Below are 18124 nucleotides of genomic sequence, written 5' to 3'. Positions count from 1 at the left end.
GGGTAATAACAATAATTTAAGGGACTACTCGCCCTCCCTCACCCTCTCCCCCACCGTCCACTCCAAGTCAAACATGGCCGAAATAACATGAAACGTCAACCAACCGTAATAAGACAAGAGCAATGCAGGCTATCGTGGATCCTTTAAATTTAAGTGACTTCGATATAAGAAAACGTTATAAAGAGAAATATGATTCAGTAGAATACTTAATCACTCAAGCCAAGAATGGAAATACCTCTGCCCAAGCTGATCTTGGTTTTGCCTATGCGGAAGGTATACAAGATTTCGTGGAAAAGGACTTTGAAAAAGCCCTAGGATGGCTCAATGCTGCTGTAGAAAATGGCGATCTTTCACCATCTGTGTGTGGAAAACTTGGCGAGTTACTTGATCTGAAAGGTACAACTCAGCATCAGCGTAAAGCGTACGAGATGTATCACCTAGCAGCGAAAATGGGTTGCACTAAATCGCAGCTCAGCTTAGCGGAAATGTATCGATGTGGGGTTGAGGGAGTAGTGAACAAAGACCTTAAGGAAGCGTTCGAATGGTACCAAAAAGCAGCTGGTGAAAGGGCATCAGTACGTGATCTTAATATTGGAACAGTCAGGAAAATAAAGGACGCTCTCTTTGGAACAAGAACGGAGGCTCTGAGACTTCTGTACAAGTACTATCGTGAGGGTGATTGCCCAGAGGGACGACCACAACCAACGAAAGCTGTTTACTATCTAACCAAAGCAGCTGAACAAGGCGATACAGACGCACAGTGCGAACTGGGATGGATATGTATGACTGGAAGTTGCGAGCAAATAAAGGATCTGAGAAAGGCAAAGCGTTGGTTGGAAAAAGCTTCTGCTAATGGTGATGCAAAGGCAGGTCAGGTGAGTAACCTGATATGAAGCCAGAGGTTTGGGTGGGAAGAGAATGGGACAAGACTTGGTAGAGACAGGATGTGTGGTCTTGTCATAGCCAATTCTGTTGTCCCTTTTTTCTTTCACTCCCATCTCTCTCAGTGGAACCAAAAAGTAACAGGGGGGAGATAAGGTGAAGGATGGAAAGAGGATTCTGTAAAGTTAATGGTGTGCATCAGCAACAATCCACAATGGTAAAAATAAAAAGAGAGAGTAAAGAGTTTTAAAATTCAAAATATGTTTGTTTTTGGTTTATCCTAGTTGTTTTGCTTTTTTTTTTTGTTCTATATCTGATCACTCTAATTCAACATGCTTAAAAAAAAGACACGATACAAATATCATCTGGAGAGGGAAGTTTAAAGATGGGCCTTGTATGAAAAGAACTCTGGAAAACAAAAGAAAAAAACCTATGAACTGTGAAGGTACTTGTAAATTGTATAAGATCAGGTATTTACTAGTATCAGAAAACAGCATGGTAAAAACAAAAAACACAATGAAAAGTCTAAAAATGATTTTGAGAGCACATACAGTTGGACCTGTATCAAGGGAATGGTGGGTGACCGCTTAGCACAGGTTAACCACTTAATGCAGGTACCACATACAGAGTGGGGGTATTTTTAAAAAACTATTAAAAATGCCATTTTATTCCATAGTTGACCACACCACAGTAAAACACTAGTCTTGCTTAAAGATACTAGTAGCAATGATTTTGGGGTATAAATATGAATGTTTAATACAGGTGGAAGACAATAGAAAAAGGCAACTGGGACTCATTAGAGGGTGACCACGACTGCTTACAGAGGTGATGGCTTCAAAGGGATAAAAATTAGTGTTTAAGGGGAAAGAATTTTGGGACTTTGGCAACTGACTGCTTATTTTGGGGTGACTACTTAACCCCTTCACTCTCAAGATCTCAATAGTAATTCTCCTTACTGTCTGCTATACAATTCTTATGACGTTAGTTCAGAGAATTTGGTATTGGATCAACTAGTTATCCTATTATTGATATTTTTCTTTATTCTCATCACTTGTCTGCTTGATATTGTATTAATAATGTAAGGAGAAATTCTGTCTTGGTCACTCATAGGAGTGAAAGGGTTAATACAGAACTACCTGTGGTGTATTAGGACCCAGACTCCCCCTCAGTGGTGCATGTAACACCTGACTGTAGTTGTTAAGGACCACAAGTCATGTAGGCAGAATAAAGCTATCATTTGAGGTTCAATCCAGCGTAATCCTCTGTTATTTGCTGGCCAGATCAGTCACAACACTACCTAATACAGGCTTGACTGTATGAACTTGCTAATGTTACAGTTCTTGATTACCCACTCTGTAAATAATCATTTTTGTAACCAATTAATGCAAAAAAATACTGCTAATAGAGGTAACATTCCAAATTGCAACTTCTATTTCTTACTTTTTTTTAGCTTCTTCAGCAGTGCAATCTGAGTGAAGACACACAGCACAGTGCTTCAGAAATCAGTGAAGATGCTATCCATCAATCATTTAGTATCATGAATGAGAAATTGAGACAGAGTGTTGATGCAAATAAACACCCATTAGCAATTTCACAACCATTTGCATTTTCAGAAGAATTGCTGCAACAATTCAATGGGTCCCCAACTGCAAGAATTTACCTTCAAGCTTTCAAACTGGTGGAAGAAGGCATTGAAACTCTTAATACAAGTCAATTCACTAATAGAAGGGGAATTACGCTTATTGCTCATGGATACTTGACAGAGAATACTACACTACAAACATTTCCTCAGATAAAGTCTTTATCCCACAACATTCTTCACACTTGCAATGAAAATTTGCATAAAAATCCTTGTTTCTTTGAAGGGCTTTTACTTGCATATATCCTACGTGAGAAAGGAACCATCCAGGGTGTATTAACACTAAAGAATTTAATTTATTTTATTCAAGAGGCAGAACCTAACAGCCCTCCCTGTGAAAAACCATTTCGATTCGATGAGAACTACAGCAGCTGGCTTCATGTTTTGTATTACCACTTGGCTGCTATTTACACCATTTCAGAAGACTTTGAGCGAGCAGCTGAGGCATTTGAGAACTCTCTCAAGTGCTGCCCATCATACTATGATGCCAAAAGGGGACTAGGACATTCCTTGATGAAGTTGTATACAATTAAAGAAGTATCTAAAACAAAAAATCCTCGCCAAGACCTTCCTAGAACAACTGAACAAAGCAAACATGATGGAGAAATTTCAAAGTATGAATCATGGACTGTTGAGAATTTAAGAGACACTGCTGTGACAAGGTTGAAGGAGTTTCTAAATGAAGCACCAAAGTGTTTTAAATTTTACCCAAATGCTTGTTATTATCTTGCAAAACTTGCCAATAACAGGGCAGAGTTTGTAAAGTATTATGAACTTGGGCAAGAGGCAGAGGAAAGGAGGCTTCCTTTCTTTGATCCTGTTAATCTTCCATTGAAAGATTTGATTACGCCACGCTACCAGCTTTTTGCCAATGTTCAAAAACCCGTGCAGTGTGGAAACATGAAGTGTACCAAGAAAGTTATGGAGAGTGGACTGAAAGCCTGTGGCAGATGCAAAAAGCAAAAATACTGCAGCAAGTGAGTGAATAATGTGTCAGAAATTATCAGTGTTTCCAACTTTCATCAACATGAAATGCTGTTTGACCAACAATAAACTAACCTCGTGTCTTTCATGTTAATAATGATCCAGTAGAAACTTGAAAAATTATTTTTCGTGCCAAGTTTGTTACAAAATTTTCTACAACCTCAAGTCTTGAAGTTTCTATAACAGTTTTGAAAATGTAAAAGAGAATTTTTTGACATTGAGTCTTGTGTTATAAAAAGTTTTAGATGGAACTAGTTGAATCCTGTAACATAATTGGCTCACAAAGGTCTTTTCATTTTTCTAGACCGTGTCAAACAGCAGACTGGAAAAATCACAAAGCTACTTGCACTGCTCTCCAAGCATCTGTGGCCAAGAATGGATGAATGTAAGATTTGGTGTGGTAAATAAAATGAGCAAAGACAACTGCGAACAGATCAATAACGTACCTTACTCTTAAAGATGCGATAAAAGAACTATCAATCTCCCCTATAACCCATAAACTAAAGACAATTTGTTTCATTAAGCTTGAAGATTTGTTTAGGTTATATTTGACATGGTTTCAGTGGTGTGGGGAAACTTGAAGCTTGCTGAGATGTCCCACGATAATATCCCACAGTGGGTCTTGCGTGACTTCGCTCCTGAGCTCGCTCAGCCCGTTCGTTGTATCATCAATTCCTGTATTAGTCAAGGGACTTTACCGGACGTTTGGAAATGTGCAAACATCACCCCTCTTCCCAAAACAAAGATAGTTGAGGATGCGGCGAAAGACTTGAGACCTATTCCATTAACACCAACGTTGTCCAAAATTGCCGAGCGCTACGTCGTCCATGAACATGTGAAACCAGCAGTTCTGAAACGCCTGGGACCCGATCAATTTGGGTGTATTCCAGGATCGTCCACCGCGCACGCATTGATAAATCTGATGCACAATTGGGCGCAAGCAACAGACGGAACGGGGAATACCGTGCAGATCTTTGCATTGGACTATAGAAAAGCCTTCAATCTGATAGATCACAGCCTCTTGCTATCGAAACTCGCGACCTACAACATCAACCCTTACATCATTAATTGGATAATAGCCTTTCTTAAAGATAGGAAACAAAGGGTCAAACTTGCACTTGATTGTCTCTCAGAGTGGGGATCGGTCCGAGCAGGAGTACCGTAGGGAACAAAATTGGGACCGTGGCTATTCTTGGTTAATATGAACGATTTGAAAGTACCATCAGCCAGAGATTGTATAAAATATGTAGATGATACGACAGTGTATGAAATCATAAGCAAGGGTGGTCCTAGCAATGCTCAGCCTATGATAAACGAAGTAGCTACCTGGTCAACATTCAACTCGTTTCAACTCCACCCAAAATAATGTAATGAGCTAAGAGTTTCCTTTGTGCGCTCCCTTACTTCCTACGATCTCATAGAAATTAATGGCTCTTAGGTTAGTACCGTTAGTGTCGTGAAATTACTAGGTGTGTATTTTCAAGACAACCTCAAGTGGAACACTCACGTTACTGAGACGATTGAAAGGCTGCCAAGCGCCTTTACTTTAACTCAGTTAAAGCGAGCTAAGGCACCATCACCAGAATTAGCAAATTTTTACGTTGCTTGTATTCAATCTGTCTTACTTTATGGATGTTTGGTCTACCATTATAGTCTCCCCAATTATTTGAGCTTAAGTTTAGAGCGTGTCCAAAAGAGAGCCTTGAAAATTATGCACTAGTATCACAGAGGTCAGTGGTTCGAATCCCGTACAGGCCTGATTGTTTTCAGGTCTGATTTTCGCTATTGCATGAGTAGCGCTCTCTACTGCGAGGATCGTGCATTATACGTATCTATAACCGCAGTTCAAAAATATATGAACTTCATATATTCATCGTATCTGATTTACCATCACGGGTTTATTACGAATCAACTTAACGGCCTGCTCTCAGTTGGCTTGTTAGCTCAATTTGTAGAGCGCTGCACTAGTATCGCAGAGGCCAGTGGTTCGAATCCCGTACAGGCCTGATTTTTTTCAGGTCTGATTTTCGCTGTTGCATAAATAGCGCTCTCTACTGCGAGGATCGTGCATTATATATATATATTTATTAAAAACTGGATCATTGGATAATGCAATTCAAGACTTTTCATTGGCTTAGCCATTATGGTATATGAGCCAATATACCATAAACTACGATATGGTAAGCGTACGCATAAGCTTAAAATTGAAAGGGAGCTAAAGATTTAATAAAATTTAATAATTGAATGTAGTGTTTTTAATAAAACAATTATTCCACTCGCGTTTGTTGGATATGAGATGATTATAGCCAACGAGGCGCTACGCGCCTCGTTGGCTATCTATCATCTCATATCCAACAAACGCGAGTGGAATAATTGTTAAATATACAGTTATGATAATCATTATAGAGAAGTGCTTCAGATGGCAGGGCTGAAAACCCTAAGGGATCGGAGAGAAGACCTTTGCTTAAAATTCTTTAACAACATCGTCTCCAATCCTTTGGATTGTTTATACCACTTACTGCCTTTCGATCAACGAGATAAACTTATGGAATTACGACGACGCAGACCATTTAGAGTTTTCGGTTCAGAGATACTTTCATTCCAGCAAGCGCAAGACATTTTAACTAACATTTATTATAGTTGTATATGTAAATTAGTTCCCTTTATGGTTGGATTTTATTGTATAGTTCTATTACATAATTTGTACACCTTTGCAATTCAGCTTCCAGCTGCTATTATGGTATTTTTTTAAATAAACGTCTATCTATCGATCTATCTATCTATCTATCTATCTATCTATCTATCGACTACAGTCATATTTTGAATCTTTTTAAGACAAAAGCTTGTCAAAGGAAAAGGCACGTGTCTGGTGAAATGTTGCTCAACTGATGCAAATGTATAGTTTTTCATCTACAGTACCGCTCAAATGTAAGACATGAAGGTTTGCGTAAGAGTTTGTAACAAGTTGTTTTGCAAGAGTCTTTTTAAAAGCACAAAAAATAGCTTTATCTTTGTGTATTTGTATTCTTTGATCATGTTTTACGTATTCCATTGAATAAATTGATGAAATTCAATTTCTGCTTAAAGTTTGCGCGGTACGGTGTCACAATCCAACTGTAAAGTTTTTAGTTTGGTGAATCGACGCCTTCAATGAAACTTAAGGAAACACTCACTAGTACTGTTTTTGTTTATGTTGTTCATAAACTACCCATAATGAAGGGGTACTTCTCTTCAGAAGACTTTACACTAAAATTTAACATTACTAATTAAAATGGCCGTCTTGACTTATTGAAACAACTGACTGACTGCACACTGTACTGGCCGAGTTAAGTGTCACGGCAAGTAAAAATTATCTCTTAGTACCTCTTATGTAAATTGCGAATTTTGGTGCTTTTGTAAACTGCCTCATGTGTAAATTGCGATAGTCATTGGCTTCCCGACATGACAGCATCAGGGTTGTTGGCATTGACGTTAAAGACAACACAAGTTCAGTTTCTGGGCTTAACCTCCAAGTGACTGTTGGTTTTCTCAAGAAATAATGGCAAGATTATTTCTTGACCATCACCCTAGCTAATTATTCTGAAGGCATACCGGTTTGCTTACACTAAAATATTTACTAGGTTATTCTCTCCTGTTACCTCGAAATATTCTGCCGCAAAATAGCCTCCTCGCATACTAGGTCTGTTCCTCTAGTTTGGTTGGTTGATATCTTACTACAGCAGCATCTACCAATCAAACGCTCAGAAATGACAAAATTCCACGCTCCTACGACGTTATAGTAGCCACTGTCTATTTTTTTCTTCCTGAGTAGGTTATCAGGGTTGCTAGGCGCCCCCATCCAATGAAAACCCATGTCCCAATGATTGAGTAGAGAGACGGAGAGGAAATGACATCAAGTGTTTTTGTCAGGATGACTTGGTGAGACGAAGGTGGTCATTGCACAAATCCACCTACGGGTTAAACCACTTCTTTTGCGTAATCATCACAACTTTTGTTTTTACCAGGTTCTTGAGCAAACACCCTAAACGTCATTCGCTGAAGTCCTCACCACTGCTGAAAAGGGGCAAATTGATTTAGGAAAACTGTGATTTTTTCTCCTCCATCCGCAAACATGGCCCAAAAGAAGACTTTTTTACTTGTAAATTTGTGTAGGCCTCCAAGAACTCCACATTCCATAATGATATTAAAGATTTCCGGACTTTCAATGTTGCCATCTATTGTCAGGCTCTTGTCGTAAACAGTCAACAACTGCAATGGGTGGCTGTTGAGATTTTTAGTTTGAATCTTGATGATAAACCTATCACAACTTTTACGATTTAGCTTAGGTCCCTCTCCGATACCTATCAAGTGACTGCCAAACTCTCTCTCCTGGACCTTTCCTGGCAGGACCTGGTACGGAATGATCTTGACTGTTAAAGAATAGCGGCTCCTGAGAGAAAAACACAGTACCTTGTGTTTGGGTCTGTGTTTGCGCTGGCATTCCTCGCTACAATAAAGTGCAATTTGACAACTGGGGCACTTCATCAAGTGACACGCTTCATCTTCTGAACGACGACAAAATGTGCATCCACTCTGTGGTCGTTGAGTGACCTCTCTGGGGTGGTGTTCCCCTTCTTTGTTGTTATCTTCCACGTTTCCAATGAGAATTGGAGGATTTGAATGAAACTCTCCTTCTCCACGAGGGATGCCACAATATTCGGCAACTTTAGGGTTCTGCCACAATTTTCTATAACTATTCAGCGATTCAACTTTGTCTTGATACTCCAGCCAAGGGCCATAATTGTCTCGAAAAGTATTTGATTTAATTACAACCTTTCCTGAGTAATTGATTCCCATGAAAATCCCTCCGCATTTGTTAGCCGCGATGACATTTCCCTCAATGTGTACGGAAGTTCGTGATTTTGCAAGAATGGCCCAGAATCCATTTTCAAAAATCTTGTTGTTCCGGATTAAAATTTCGGAATTGTCATCCAATGAAATTCCGAAGGGTCTGTTGTGATGAATATCATTCCCTTGTAAGACTACTTTGTCTTGATTGCCCGTGGCGAGAATGCCCTCCCTTGCGTTCTCAAAGATCTTATTATCATCTATGAAACAGTCTTCTGCTTTTGGTCCAATCAGGATGCCATGAAAGCCATTGCTAAATATCCTGTTTTCAGAAGCATAAATTCTTCCACCTCCTCTTGCCTCTAAGCCGCTTTGGTGGTTATTGTAGACTTCACATCGTCTAATGCTCAGCTGTGAACCTGTATCTTCCACGAGAACCCCTCCTCCTCCGCAGTCGCGAATAATACAATTTTCAATCAGTGCAACACTTTGCTCAATAATCTGAATTCCAGGACGGCCAGCAAAGCCAGACACGACATCTTCTCCAAATTTGTAAGTCCGATCACAAGCATCCCTTCCTTTTGATCTTGCTATGCATCCTGGACCTCCGTTACATTCTGGGAAGTCTTTACAACTTGCTTGCCCTCCAGACATCTTACAGCGATTAACGTGAATAGCTCCTTTCGTACCCCTGCAGAGAAAAGCACTGTTCCCTTTAGGAAATGATATATTCTCAAAGTAACAGCTGGAAGAAATCACTTCGCATCTGTTTGTACAAATCAACGAGGTAGATATGGTTCCAAGGCCTACTATCTGCACATCACAAGTGACGACAAAGCAAGGTAGATGATACTTTCCTTCCTGCAATAAGAGGGTCTCATTTTTCTCTGCAGTGGCCAAAGCAAACGCCAGTTGCGTTGCATTGGTTATCTCCCTAACTCGTGCGTCTTCAAAGTCTAGAAACGTTTTACAAAATAATTTGTCATGGCGAAGACTTGGATCAAAGTGAAGAGCCATTGCCAAAGCAGCCTTCTCTTGTTCTTTCAATTCATTCTGTCCACTTGCTACAAGTTCTCGCAAAGCCCAAGCTTTTCTTTGCAATGCCTTGCTGTAATAAGGATCTAAAGAAAGACACTTTTGGCAATCATCCAGTGCATTCCTTGGCTGTCCAAGTTTCAAATGGCACAGAGCTCGGTTACAGTACAGTCGAGAGTCACTGGAAGGCAAGTTAATCGCTCTAGTATAAAAACCCAAAGCTTCTTTGAACGCTTTTCTTTTTGCAGCAACGTTTCCTTCTTCTCTAAGTTGGTTGGCTTTTTCCTCCATTTTTTTTCGAGAAGAATCTTCTTCCGCAACGGCTTCCTCCTCAGGAAGAGATCGTCTCATACAGCAAGAAATTACTTTGTACTCTCTTTCTTTCAGAGGTACATCAATGAAGTAATTTGGTAAATTGAAATTATCGCCAGGGTTTGATTTCTCAAGGTGCACCAGTAGCTCAAGTTTAATTTCTTGCAATTCCTGAGCTTTGACTTTTTCGTGAGAAGCGCTAAAAAATATCCCGGCTTCATTCAAAATTCGGACAGTTTCTCCAGTGCAAAGCAATGAGCTTTGCACGCGTTCAGCGTCATTTTCATGTTTCTTGGAATAGCTGCGCAAATGCTCCTGCAGATAGGTAGCATGGGAAGCCAGCCTACCCCAAAGATGTAACGAAGGAGGACTGTCCTCGCTGAAAACAGCATCCCCAGAGAAACTTTTGCAAACTTCCACTGGCGAGCGTGTGTCCACAAGTGCACGGTAGAGGGCACATACTGCACAAGAAAGGACGCGAAACTCAGCTTTGTCTTTCGCAATCTCACTTCGGATAACCTCTTGTACTAGACGATGTACACTAAAAGACTTCGTTCCACACCTTTGGAAAAGAGAAAACCTGGTGAGAAGCGACACAATACCTCCGGAGTCCCACCCATCGCCTGCTGCTTCTGCATTTTCCACTTTATTCAGTTCTTCATTTATCACTTCAAAAGGGATGTCTTCGGGACCAAGGTAAGCAGAAATGTGCATTACAAGAACAGGGATTTCTCCTAGGTCATCCTCCTCTGAGATGCGTCTTATGTGATCAAAATTCAACAGCCATGTCGTCTTTACAGCCAACCGCTCTCGGGGTGTATATTCCACCAGAAGGCGAGCCTCCTTTTTCTCCAGAAGAAGCAATCTCTTCTCTTTAAATTTTATCATATACTCTTTAACAGTCGAGTTGGGGACACATCTAAGATAGGCTGCAGCTTGATCAAGAGCCAGAGGTAGTCCGCCAAGTTCTTGGAATAGCTTACGAAAATCATCATCTTCTCCGGTTATCTCACTTCGTATTCGTAAAAACTGTACTCCTTCTTTCTCTGTCAAGCACTTCAACTCAATACAAGAGCTTTCTTTGATTCCCGTTTCTTCTCCGATTTCCTTTGCTTCTCTTCTTGTGGTTATGATGATATGACCACGGGCAGCTTGTTTCCAATGACCAGTCAGCAACTTCCGCATATCCATGGACATTTCTAACTCATCCAGATTGTCAACCACTAGACACCACAGCTGCTTGCGCACTCTCAGCCAGTCCAAGGTTCTTAACAGCGAATTGGAAAAGTCTTCGTCATCAAAAGTACCAACTTGACGTGCCATCTCGCTGACAGACAATTGAAAAAGTTTGTTATTTTCGCCAGAAATCCAAAAAATACCACCGGGATATTCCTTATTGTCTTTCTGTCGCCAGAGAAACTCGACAGCAAGAGATGTTTTTCCAACACCCCCGAGACCGCAAATTGCTGATTCAGAACAACCATTCTTAGTATTGTTCAATAGCTCTGCGATAGTTTGTAGCTCACTTTCGCGACCGCAAAAGCAACTATTGCGACGGGGCAGTTGGAATATTTCGGCATTGGCTGTGGCTTTCATATAACCCTGCTCTAGCTTTTTAAGTCGACAATCTAAAGTCTCTACGGTGGATTCTAGCTGATTATGCCTTTCTTCTAGCTGAGATACTTTTTGTTCAGTTGTATCTTGTCGTTTCTCTACTTTTGTTACGCTGTTCGAAATATCGCCAATTGCCTCGGAGAAGACTTCGTTCTTTTCTAACTGTGCCCTTAGTTCTTTCTCTGCTCGTGTCTCAAGTTCGGTTATACGCCGATCAAATATATTGATTTCATGTTTGACATCTTTCAAGGCCTCGCTTATCTTGTCAGCTTCCTCAGCATTAGACTTCTTAATGCCCTCTAAGTTTTGTGATAAGTTGGTTACCTCAAGGCTGACAAGTTTCATCAAATCCTTGTCCACTGGGCAACCCATGCACAATTGCAAACCTGCCAATAGTTAGAAGATGTCAAATTATTATAAAGTAAATGGCGTCAAGTTAAGGACCTACAAACAGTATGTTTATCTTGAGAAACTTTGCCTAACATTTTCAAGTAAGTAACAATTGCAATGAGTGTCATTCGTACCATGTCAATCGTTGCAGCACTTTTCAGTGACATGCAAACTATGATAAAGATGAATCACTGGGAAGTACCTCTCAGGAAACACACGCACTACTTTTTAAAAAAAGGTTCAAACGCTCATATAAGTGTTCTTTATTTGTAATTGGAGGTTTTCGACCAATTTTGTTTGTTTCTGATCTTGGAGATAGGCCATTAAAGAAGTGAAGAACATCTTATTACCGTCTAAAATCGTTTGGAATCTTGAATTAAATGATAAAGGATTGAGTGTTTCATCTGTCTTGCTTAAAAAAAGAGAGAGAACACTACCACACGTTACTGAAAAAAGGAAGCGAACTATTGTGATGTATGTCCATTCATTTTTTAATAGCACGAGCGAGAAAAAAAAACACCGGGCGCCGTTTTAACTGACCATTGACTCTGATGATGACCTCCGCTAAGGTGGTCGTTACTGACTTAAGAATGCCGATCACCTCGGCCGTGTTTTAACACATCTTCACCTTTCGTCAAATCGCCTACATCATCGGTCAACTCGCCAACATCAAAAGTTATCGTCGGCAAGTCGACCGAAGAAGTCAGCGAGTTGATCATTGATGTAAGCAACTTGACTACAGAAGACCGATGGCGTGTTGAGAATGGACGTCAGTGAGTTACTCTTAGATGTGGTGATTGGGTACCGTCAGTGGTCATATTTGCACCCCAGTGAAGGAGTACTGAGCTAAAGAAACTGACAACTGTAATGTAAAGGGAATTATATGATAAACTGAATCCTACACGCATTTTGATTGGTTTTTACTTGCATTGGAGAAAAAAAAACACGCATGGATGACGTCACCATTAACAAGGATCTACTTTTTCTTATCAGATAACACAAATGGATTCCATGGTGACTCAAGTTTGTACAGTAATACATCGGAGAGGACGTCAAAATGTGTTAAGAACATTCGTGCCACACTCGGCTACACGTTGAGTACTATATGCCACTTTATCGTTCTCACCGAATTTTGAAGCCATCTGTGATCTGTTACTGAACAGAAGCACGCCAATGTAAATACACTTACCCCTAGTGTGCCAGTCTTGAAGGTCACCAAGCAATTGCTTCTCACTGGTTGTTGGAAGCCCCAATGAACGAATCAATGTTTCCATGAGTTGGAAACAGTGATTGAAATCCAGGTCAGTCCAATGATCGAAGTTGCAGTGTCCCCACTCATTTCGTACTTTGGAGCGCACATCTTTAGCATTATTTTGAATGTTGGTGGGAGTTTTAAACACTGATGAATTTGCCAGCATTCCTAAAACTGCTGACAGGTCACATGTGCTATCAAATCCTGTGAAAGAAAAATTGCATAGAAAAAAAAAATGCGGCTGTTAATTATTCGCTAAAAAATTAAATCTTACGAAATTCAATGAAGCTTGACGAAGTTCAGTGTTTCGGGCCCCAATTCATCAAGTAAATAATGTCAATAATTCTAAACAAAAACAAAATGATTTTTGAGATAATTTCGATAAGAATGGTGGGAGGATTTTATTTTCAGTGATCAAAAATCTGTTTTTTAGCCATAGGAACATTTTCATCCTGTTTTCATTCTGTTTTATCTACCAAAGTGATCTTTTTTCTTTCTTCTTTTGATTTTCAGTTAGATTAGAAGGCTGTCTCATGTGTAAAAAGTTATAATAAATAAAACAAATAAATCAATTCAGCTTTCTCTGTAAATTTTTAAGTTTATAACAATATAATTATGTAAAAATTTAAAACACAAATGTAACCTGTAAACTTGGCCATGTGTGGTTCGAGGTAAAGTTTGGCCAGATCTACAGCAGACAACACTTTGAAATCATATAAATGCTCCTTTCTCCTGAACCTTCCCCAGTTGTTGTTGATATTGCCATAGTTTAAATCAAATAATCCATCTTTTTTCATGCGAGTGGAATAAACCTGTGTATCTACTCCACTGGAGCTCTTCAATGATGTGTAGTGATTAGAAAGTTCTTTGCCAGCAAAGTCACGCAGGACCGGTAGAAGAAGCCTATTTAAAGCGATTCCAATGACAACCCATCTCTTCTGCTTATCATTAAGATCAAAGCTACTGGCTGCATGAAGTAATAACAAGAATAAGGGGAAAAATAGAAATCAAATAAGCAATGCCAGAAAAAGCTTAAACCTTAATTCAGAACTCCTAGAGGTGTAACTTTGCCTTTAGTTTCAGCACTCAGTAAACAGGAACACCAGCTCAGTCAAGAGTGATTCATTCCCATGGAAATGCCTGGCAAGGTCTGGTAGGTAGAAGGAAGAATTACTGACCAGATTTAGTAGGGAACTCGTGGTTTAGACTTAATCACTAAATAATTAAAATCAGTTACCCTCGGTAAGTCAGTTATGTCATTTGAAGTACAGTTGCACTGTTTTACACTCTGCTGTTCAGGCTGAAGACCTATCTGATGTTCTAATAGATTGCAGCTGTTATAATTGTAAATTGACATGTTACTTACCAGGTCCTGAAGGTGCTGTTAGAACTATAGGGGGGATGGAGGGTCCTGGAGGGGAAGTAGGCATGGTGGTAATTATTTTTCTTGGGCCAGTTGCCATGGTAATCTACAAGCAGAAAGTTAAACTTCACATGAATGTGATCCATTCATCAACATTTCAATTTCAAACTTGTGAAAAATAGCTCAGAAATGTCCAACCCAGCCAGCCATCAGTTGAAGGGTTGCATAGAAAAGAAAGCTAAAGATCACTTTTGGTAGACTGCTCTTCCCAAAGTGACTCATAATCCCTTGAGATGTACCAGCAGAATTTGTGATCAACAAACTAATTTTCTTTAGGAATTATATAAACCTGTCTGCAAAGCTAGTTGGTGATTAAGTACTCTCAAATCATGAAACTCTTAATCTTTGGAAAAGAATTAAAATTCAAACAAAAACACACACACACACCCACATATGTATGATGCACGATCCTCGCAGTAGAGAGCGCTATTTATGCAATAGCGAAAATCAGACCTGAAAAAATCAGGCCTGTACGGGATTCTAAGTATTTTAAATTTGACCCAACACCCACATGTTGGGTCAAATTAAATTATAAAATCATACACCTTAAGGAAAGGAAAATTTTTTTTTTTTTTACCCAATTCCACAGACAACTAAAAAGAATTCTGTTTGCCAGCCCATTCTTGAATAACCTTATACACATGGGGATTAATTCCATAGGAGAACGCTACTCCTCTAAAGTAGCCAGTCAATATAAAAATGGATCGTAATACCTGAATGCCATGCATTCTTTTAAAATGATCTCCTGTCATGGTGAAAATTAAACTAAATCAATCTTTATCCCAAAGTACTTAATAACTAGGGTCTCTTGTTACCTTTCAGACCATCATTTTCAGAAATTATGAAATTTTATCCTTAAAGGTTGTGATTACCTATTTGGTGAACTCCAGCCTGAGTTGAGCTTTTAACTCGTTGGGCAAGCTAAAATATTGTTGTGATTACATGACAAATTTCAAACCGGGCTGAAATATAAGCCTGAGCTTCACATATGAAATTGTGTGCATAGACTCACCAAAAAATCAAAATGGCTCCAGGGACCCAAATTATGAAAATGGGTGCAATACTTTTCTTTGTCTTTGTATATCAGAGCCCTAGCTTCCTGAACAGCTTCATACTGCTTTACCTTGTCTGCAATGAAGTCACTGTTGTTAAATTCCATTTTAACTTTGAAATTAGTATGGCATTGATTAAGATACTTAATTTTAACACCTTTATTTCACTGGAATCTTGTCTTCATTGCAGCCATATTGTTTCCTAAAAAACAACCTTCTTGTGCATGGCCATATGCCTGGGCAAAAAAATTCTAGCTCAGTTTCAGAAACCAGGCTGGGATTTTCAGCCTGGGCTGAAACCTTCTTCACAAAAGTGCCACTTTTATCTCAAGAGGATTTCCTTCTGAACCCAGGTTAAACATTTCAGCCTGGGCTGAAATTCACCATGTACTCACCCCCTAACTCCTAGTGGTGATTAACATTTAACTTCTCCCTATAATATTCATACATCATCAGCAAACAGGTAATGAGAATAAAGGCTGATAGTTTTGAAAGAAACTGTTTGGGGCTGCGTTAGTGGGAGTAACGAAATAATTTGGATATATCAACAAAGTTGAAATGGTAAATTGGCCACCGTAACAATTACAAAAGCTGATGTTTCGAGCGTTAGCCCTTCGTCAGAGCGAAGGTAATGAGAATACTCAAACTTATCAGGTAGAAGTTGTCACCTTGATCTAACACCAAATTCTACTAACCAACTTGCAAGGAAATGAATAGCAGCAGGAGGGGAGAATTAACAATCAGATCTTAGGATTTCAAGGTTTCAGAATGTAGGATTAACTTGACACTGAATAAACACAGAGAGAAATTTGCATTACCACAATTACGACCTTGGTAAAAGGAGGATACAAACTGTTGACTTTGTCTGAGCATGACTGTGAAGTTTCTTTCCAAGTAAATTGCAAATTTCCATGAATACTAGACAGAGAGGTCCAGATTTATAGGTATAGCCGGGACATTACTTATAAGTCTTTCCAGATCATGTTTACTGTAGATACTCTCGACCCACATAGGGATTGATATATCGGTTGAGAGTTGGTCAATACTTGACCAATGTGTTGGTCGACACTCGGTCAACACTTGGTTGATTCTCGGTCGACACTTGGTCCATAGCCTGTCGACAATCAGTCAATGGCAGATTGATAGCTGGCTGATATTCGGTAGAGATTTGATTGATAGTTGGTCGATATATTGGTCGACATTATCGATTATCAACTATCGAGCGAGTCTCAACCAAGTATTAGCCAGGTATTGAGCGACTATGGACCGAGTGTCGACCAACTATCAAGCAACTGTGGACGGTCTATTGACTGAGTGTCAACCGACATTATATTGGTTGAGTTTTGACTTACTCTCAAATGATATGTTGACTGATATATCAGTCAAGAGTACCTATAGTAAACATGATCCCTCTTTCCCAGATTGAACCATTTGTTCAGCACTGACACTTGTCAAAAGACTTGGATAGAACCAATGGCTATGCTCCACCCTAGCACGTTTATACTGAGAAACTATTTAAGTATTTTACCGCTTAGGTATCTGAGCACATCTTACTAGCTACCAAACAAGCAACAAGTTTATTCTTTGACTCTACAGTAAGACATTTAAGTTTTTTCCCTCCCACCCCAACCATAGGCAGTTTTGATAATTTACTTCGAATTAATGAACCGTTATTTTAGTGTATCCGTCGAATACGTTCGATGAAATAGTCTAATGTGTTATGTACGTAGGATATATAAATTTAATAAACTGCCTGGTTCCAAAACACGACACAAACAAGCCTCTTGGTCTGAGTGGTGTTTATCGGAATTTGTTCTGAAGACTTCCAGAAACTGCTTAAGGTTGTTCCGAATTTAATAAGCAAGAACAAAGAAGACAGAGTAAAAGAGTATTACCTGGAGTATGATTCCAGCTAATTTTCTTTTGCAATATTTCAAAACAATTTAAAAATAATGAAGCGAGTGTTCGAGTTCGACCACCTCGCATCCGCTTCAAGAGGAAGATGGCCTCGATGTTACATGTTATAGAATATTTCATCACTTCGACCATTCCTTGATTCACGTTTTGCATTGTATGAAATAGCTTTTTAAGAGCTTGAGACTATCTCCTCGCCTTGTCATCAACGAGCGACGCCGAGTGAAACCGCATCTGGGCATAAGCAAGGTGGCTTACACGAGGAAATTAATCTATTCTTGTTACAACCCAATTTATTTCCAACTTTCATCACATTTACTTACGTTCCAATGAAAATTTCAGCAGATTACATGCTGTATGTTACTTTAAAATCCATAGGAATCCAACATGAAAACAGCGTTCCACCCAAAATTGAAACGTATCGTTGAACTTAATTTTGAGAAATGACGTAGCGGGGGTATCCCCCATCTCCAGTTTTCGATCATGAAAAATGGAAATACAGGAACAGGACTGGAGTAAGTATTAGATTGAACAACGGAACTGATTAATTTCCCTTGACTCTTCGATCGTCTTAATTTACCTTTCAGTCTAAACGTTTTGAAGTTCAAAACAGCCCAGTGACAGTATGCGAAATTTAGCAGGAGTAACGCCGACTTATGTTCGTATGCTACATTAGTTTTGCCCAATCACAATGTTGGATGTGAAACAGTACCTGTCAGCGAGAGGAGAGTGGTGCTAAATGACGCTAAATTATTCCACCACTAGTTCATTCAAACGAGTGTAACTTGGCCTCTGTAAAC

General features: G+C 39.4%; 2 protein-coding genes across 4 annotated transcripts; one reads left to right on the top strand and one right to left on the bottom strand.

The window, feature by feature from the left end:
- Positions 1-37: 37 nt before the first annotated feature.
- Positions 38-6280, top strand: LOC111347196 (uncharacterized). Its single transcript, XM_022954460.2, has 3 exons — positions 38-875; positions 2333-3498; positions 3810-6280. The coding sequence occupies exons 1-3, from the start codon at positions 123-125 to the stop codon at positions 3886-3888; spliced, it is 1998 nt and encodes a 665-aa protein (XP_022810195.1). The 5' UTR covers positions 38-122; the 3' UTR covers positions 3889-6280.
- On the bottom strand, positions 6122-17885 carry LOC111347192 (uncharacterized). 3 transcript variants are annotated; one of them, XM_088745400.1, is made up of 6 exons: positions 17648-17884; positions 15371-15486; positions 14302-14404; positions 13579-13902; positions 12873-13139; positions 6122-11679 (listed from the first exon to the last, which is right to left on the bottom strand). In XM_088745400.1, exons 3-6 carry the CDS (start codon positions 14396-14398, stop codon positions 7550-7552), a joined length of 4818 nt encoding a protein of 1605 aa, XP_088601526.1. In that variant the 5' UTR covers positions 14399-14404; positions 15371-15486; positions 17648-17884; the 3' UTR covers positions 6122-7549. The 3 variants fall into 3 exon arrangements, with proteins under 3 accessions (XP_088601526.1, XP_088601527.1, XP_088601528.1); XM_088745401.1 differs by lacking the exon at positions 17648-17884 and adding an exon at positions 16079-16367; XM_088745402.1 differs by lacking the exon at positions 15371-15486 and having other exon boundaries at positions 17648-17885.
- Between the last annotated feature and the right edge of the window lie 239 nt (positions 17886-18124).

This window comes from Stylophora pistillata, chromosome 14, assembly GCF_964205215.1.
Source record: "Stylophora pistillata chromosome 14, jaStyPist1.2, whole genome shotgun sequence".
NCBI lineage: Eukaryota > Metazoa > Cnidaria > Anthozoa > Scleractinia > Pocilloporidae > Stylophora > Stylophora pistillata.
Note: the sequence above shows the minus strand (reverse complement) of the source record. Positions and strands in the feature narration are given on the sequence as shown.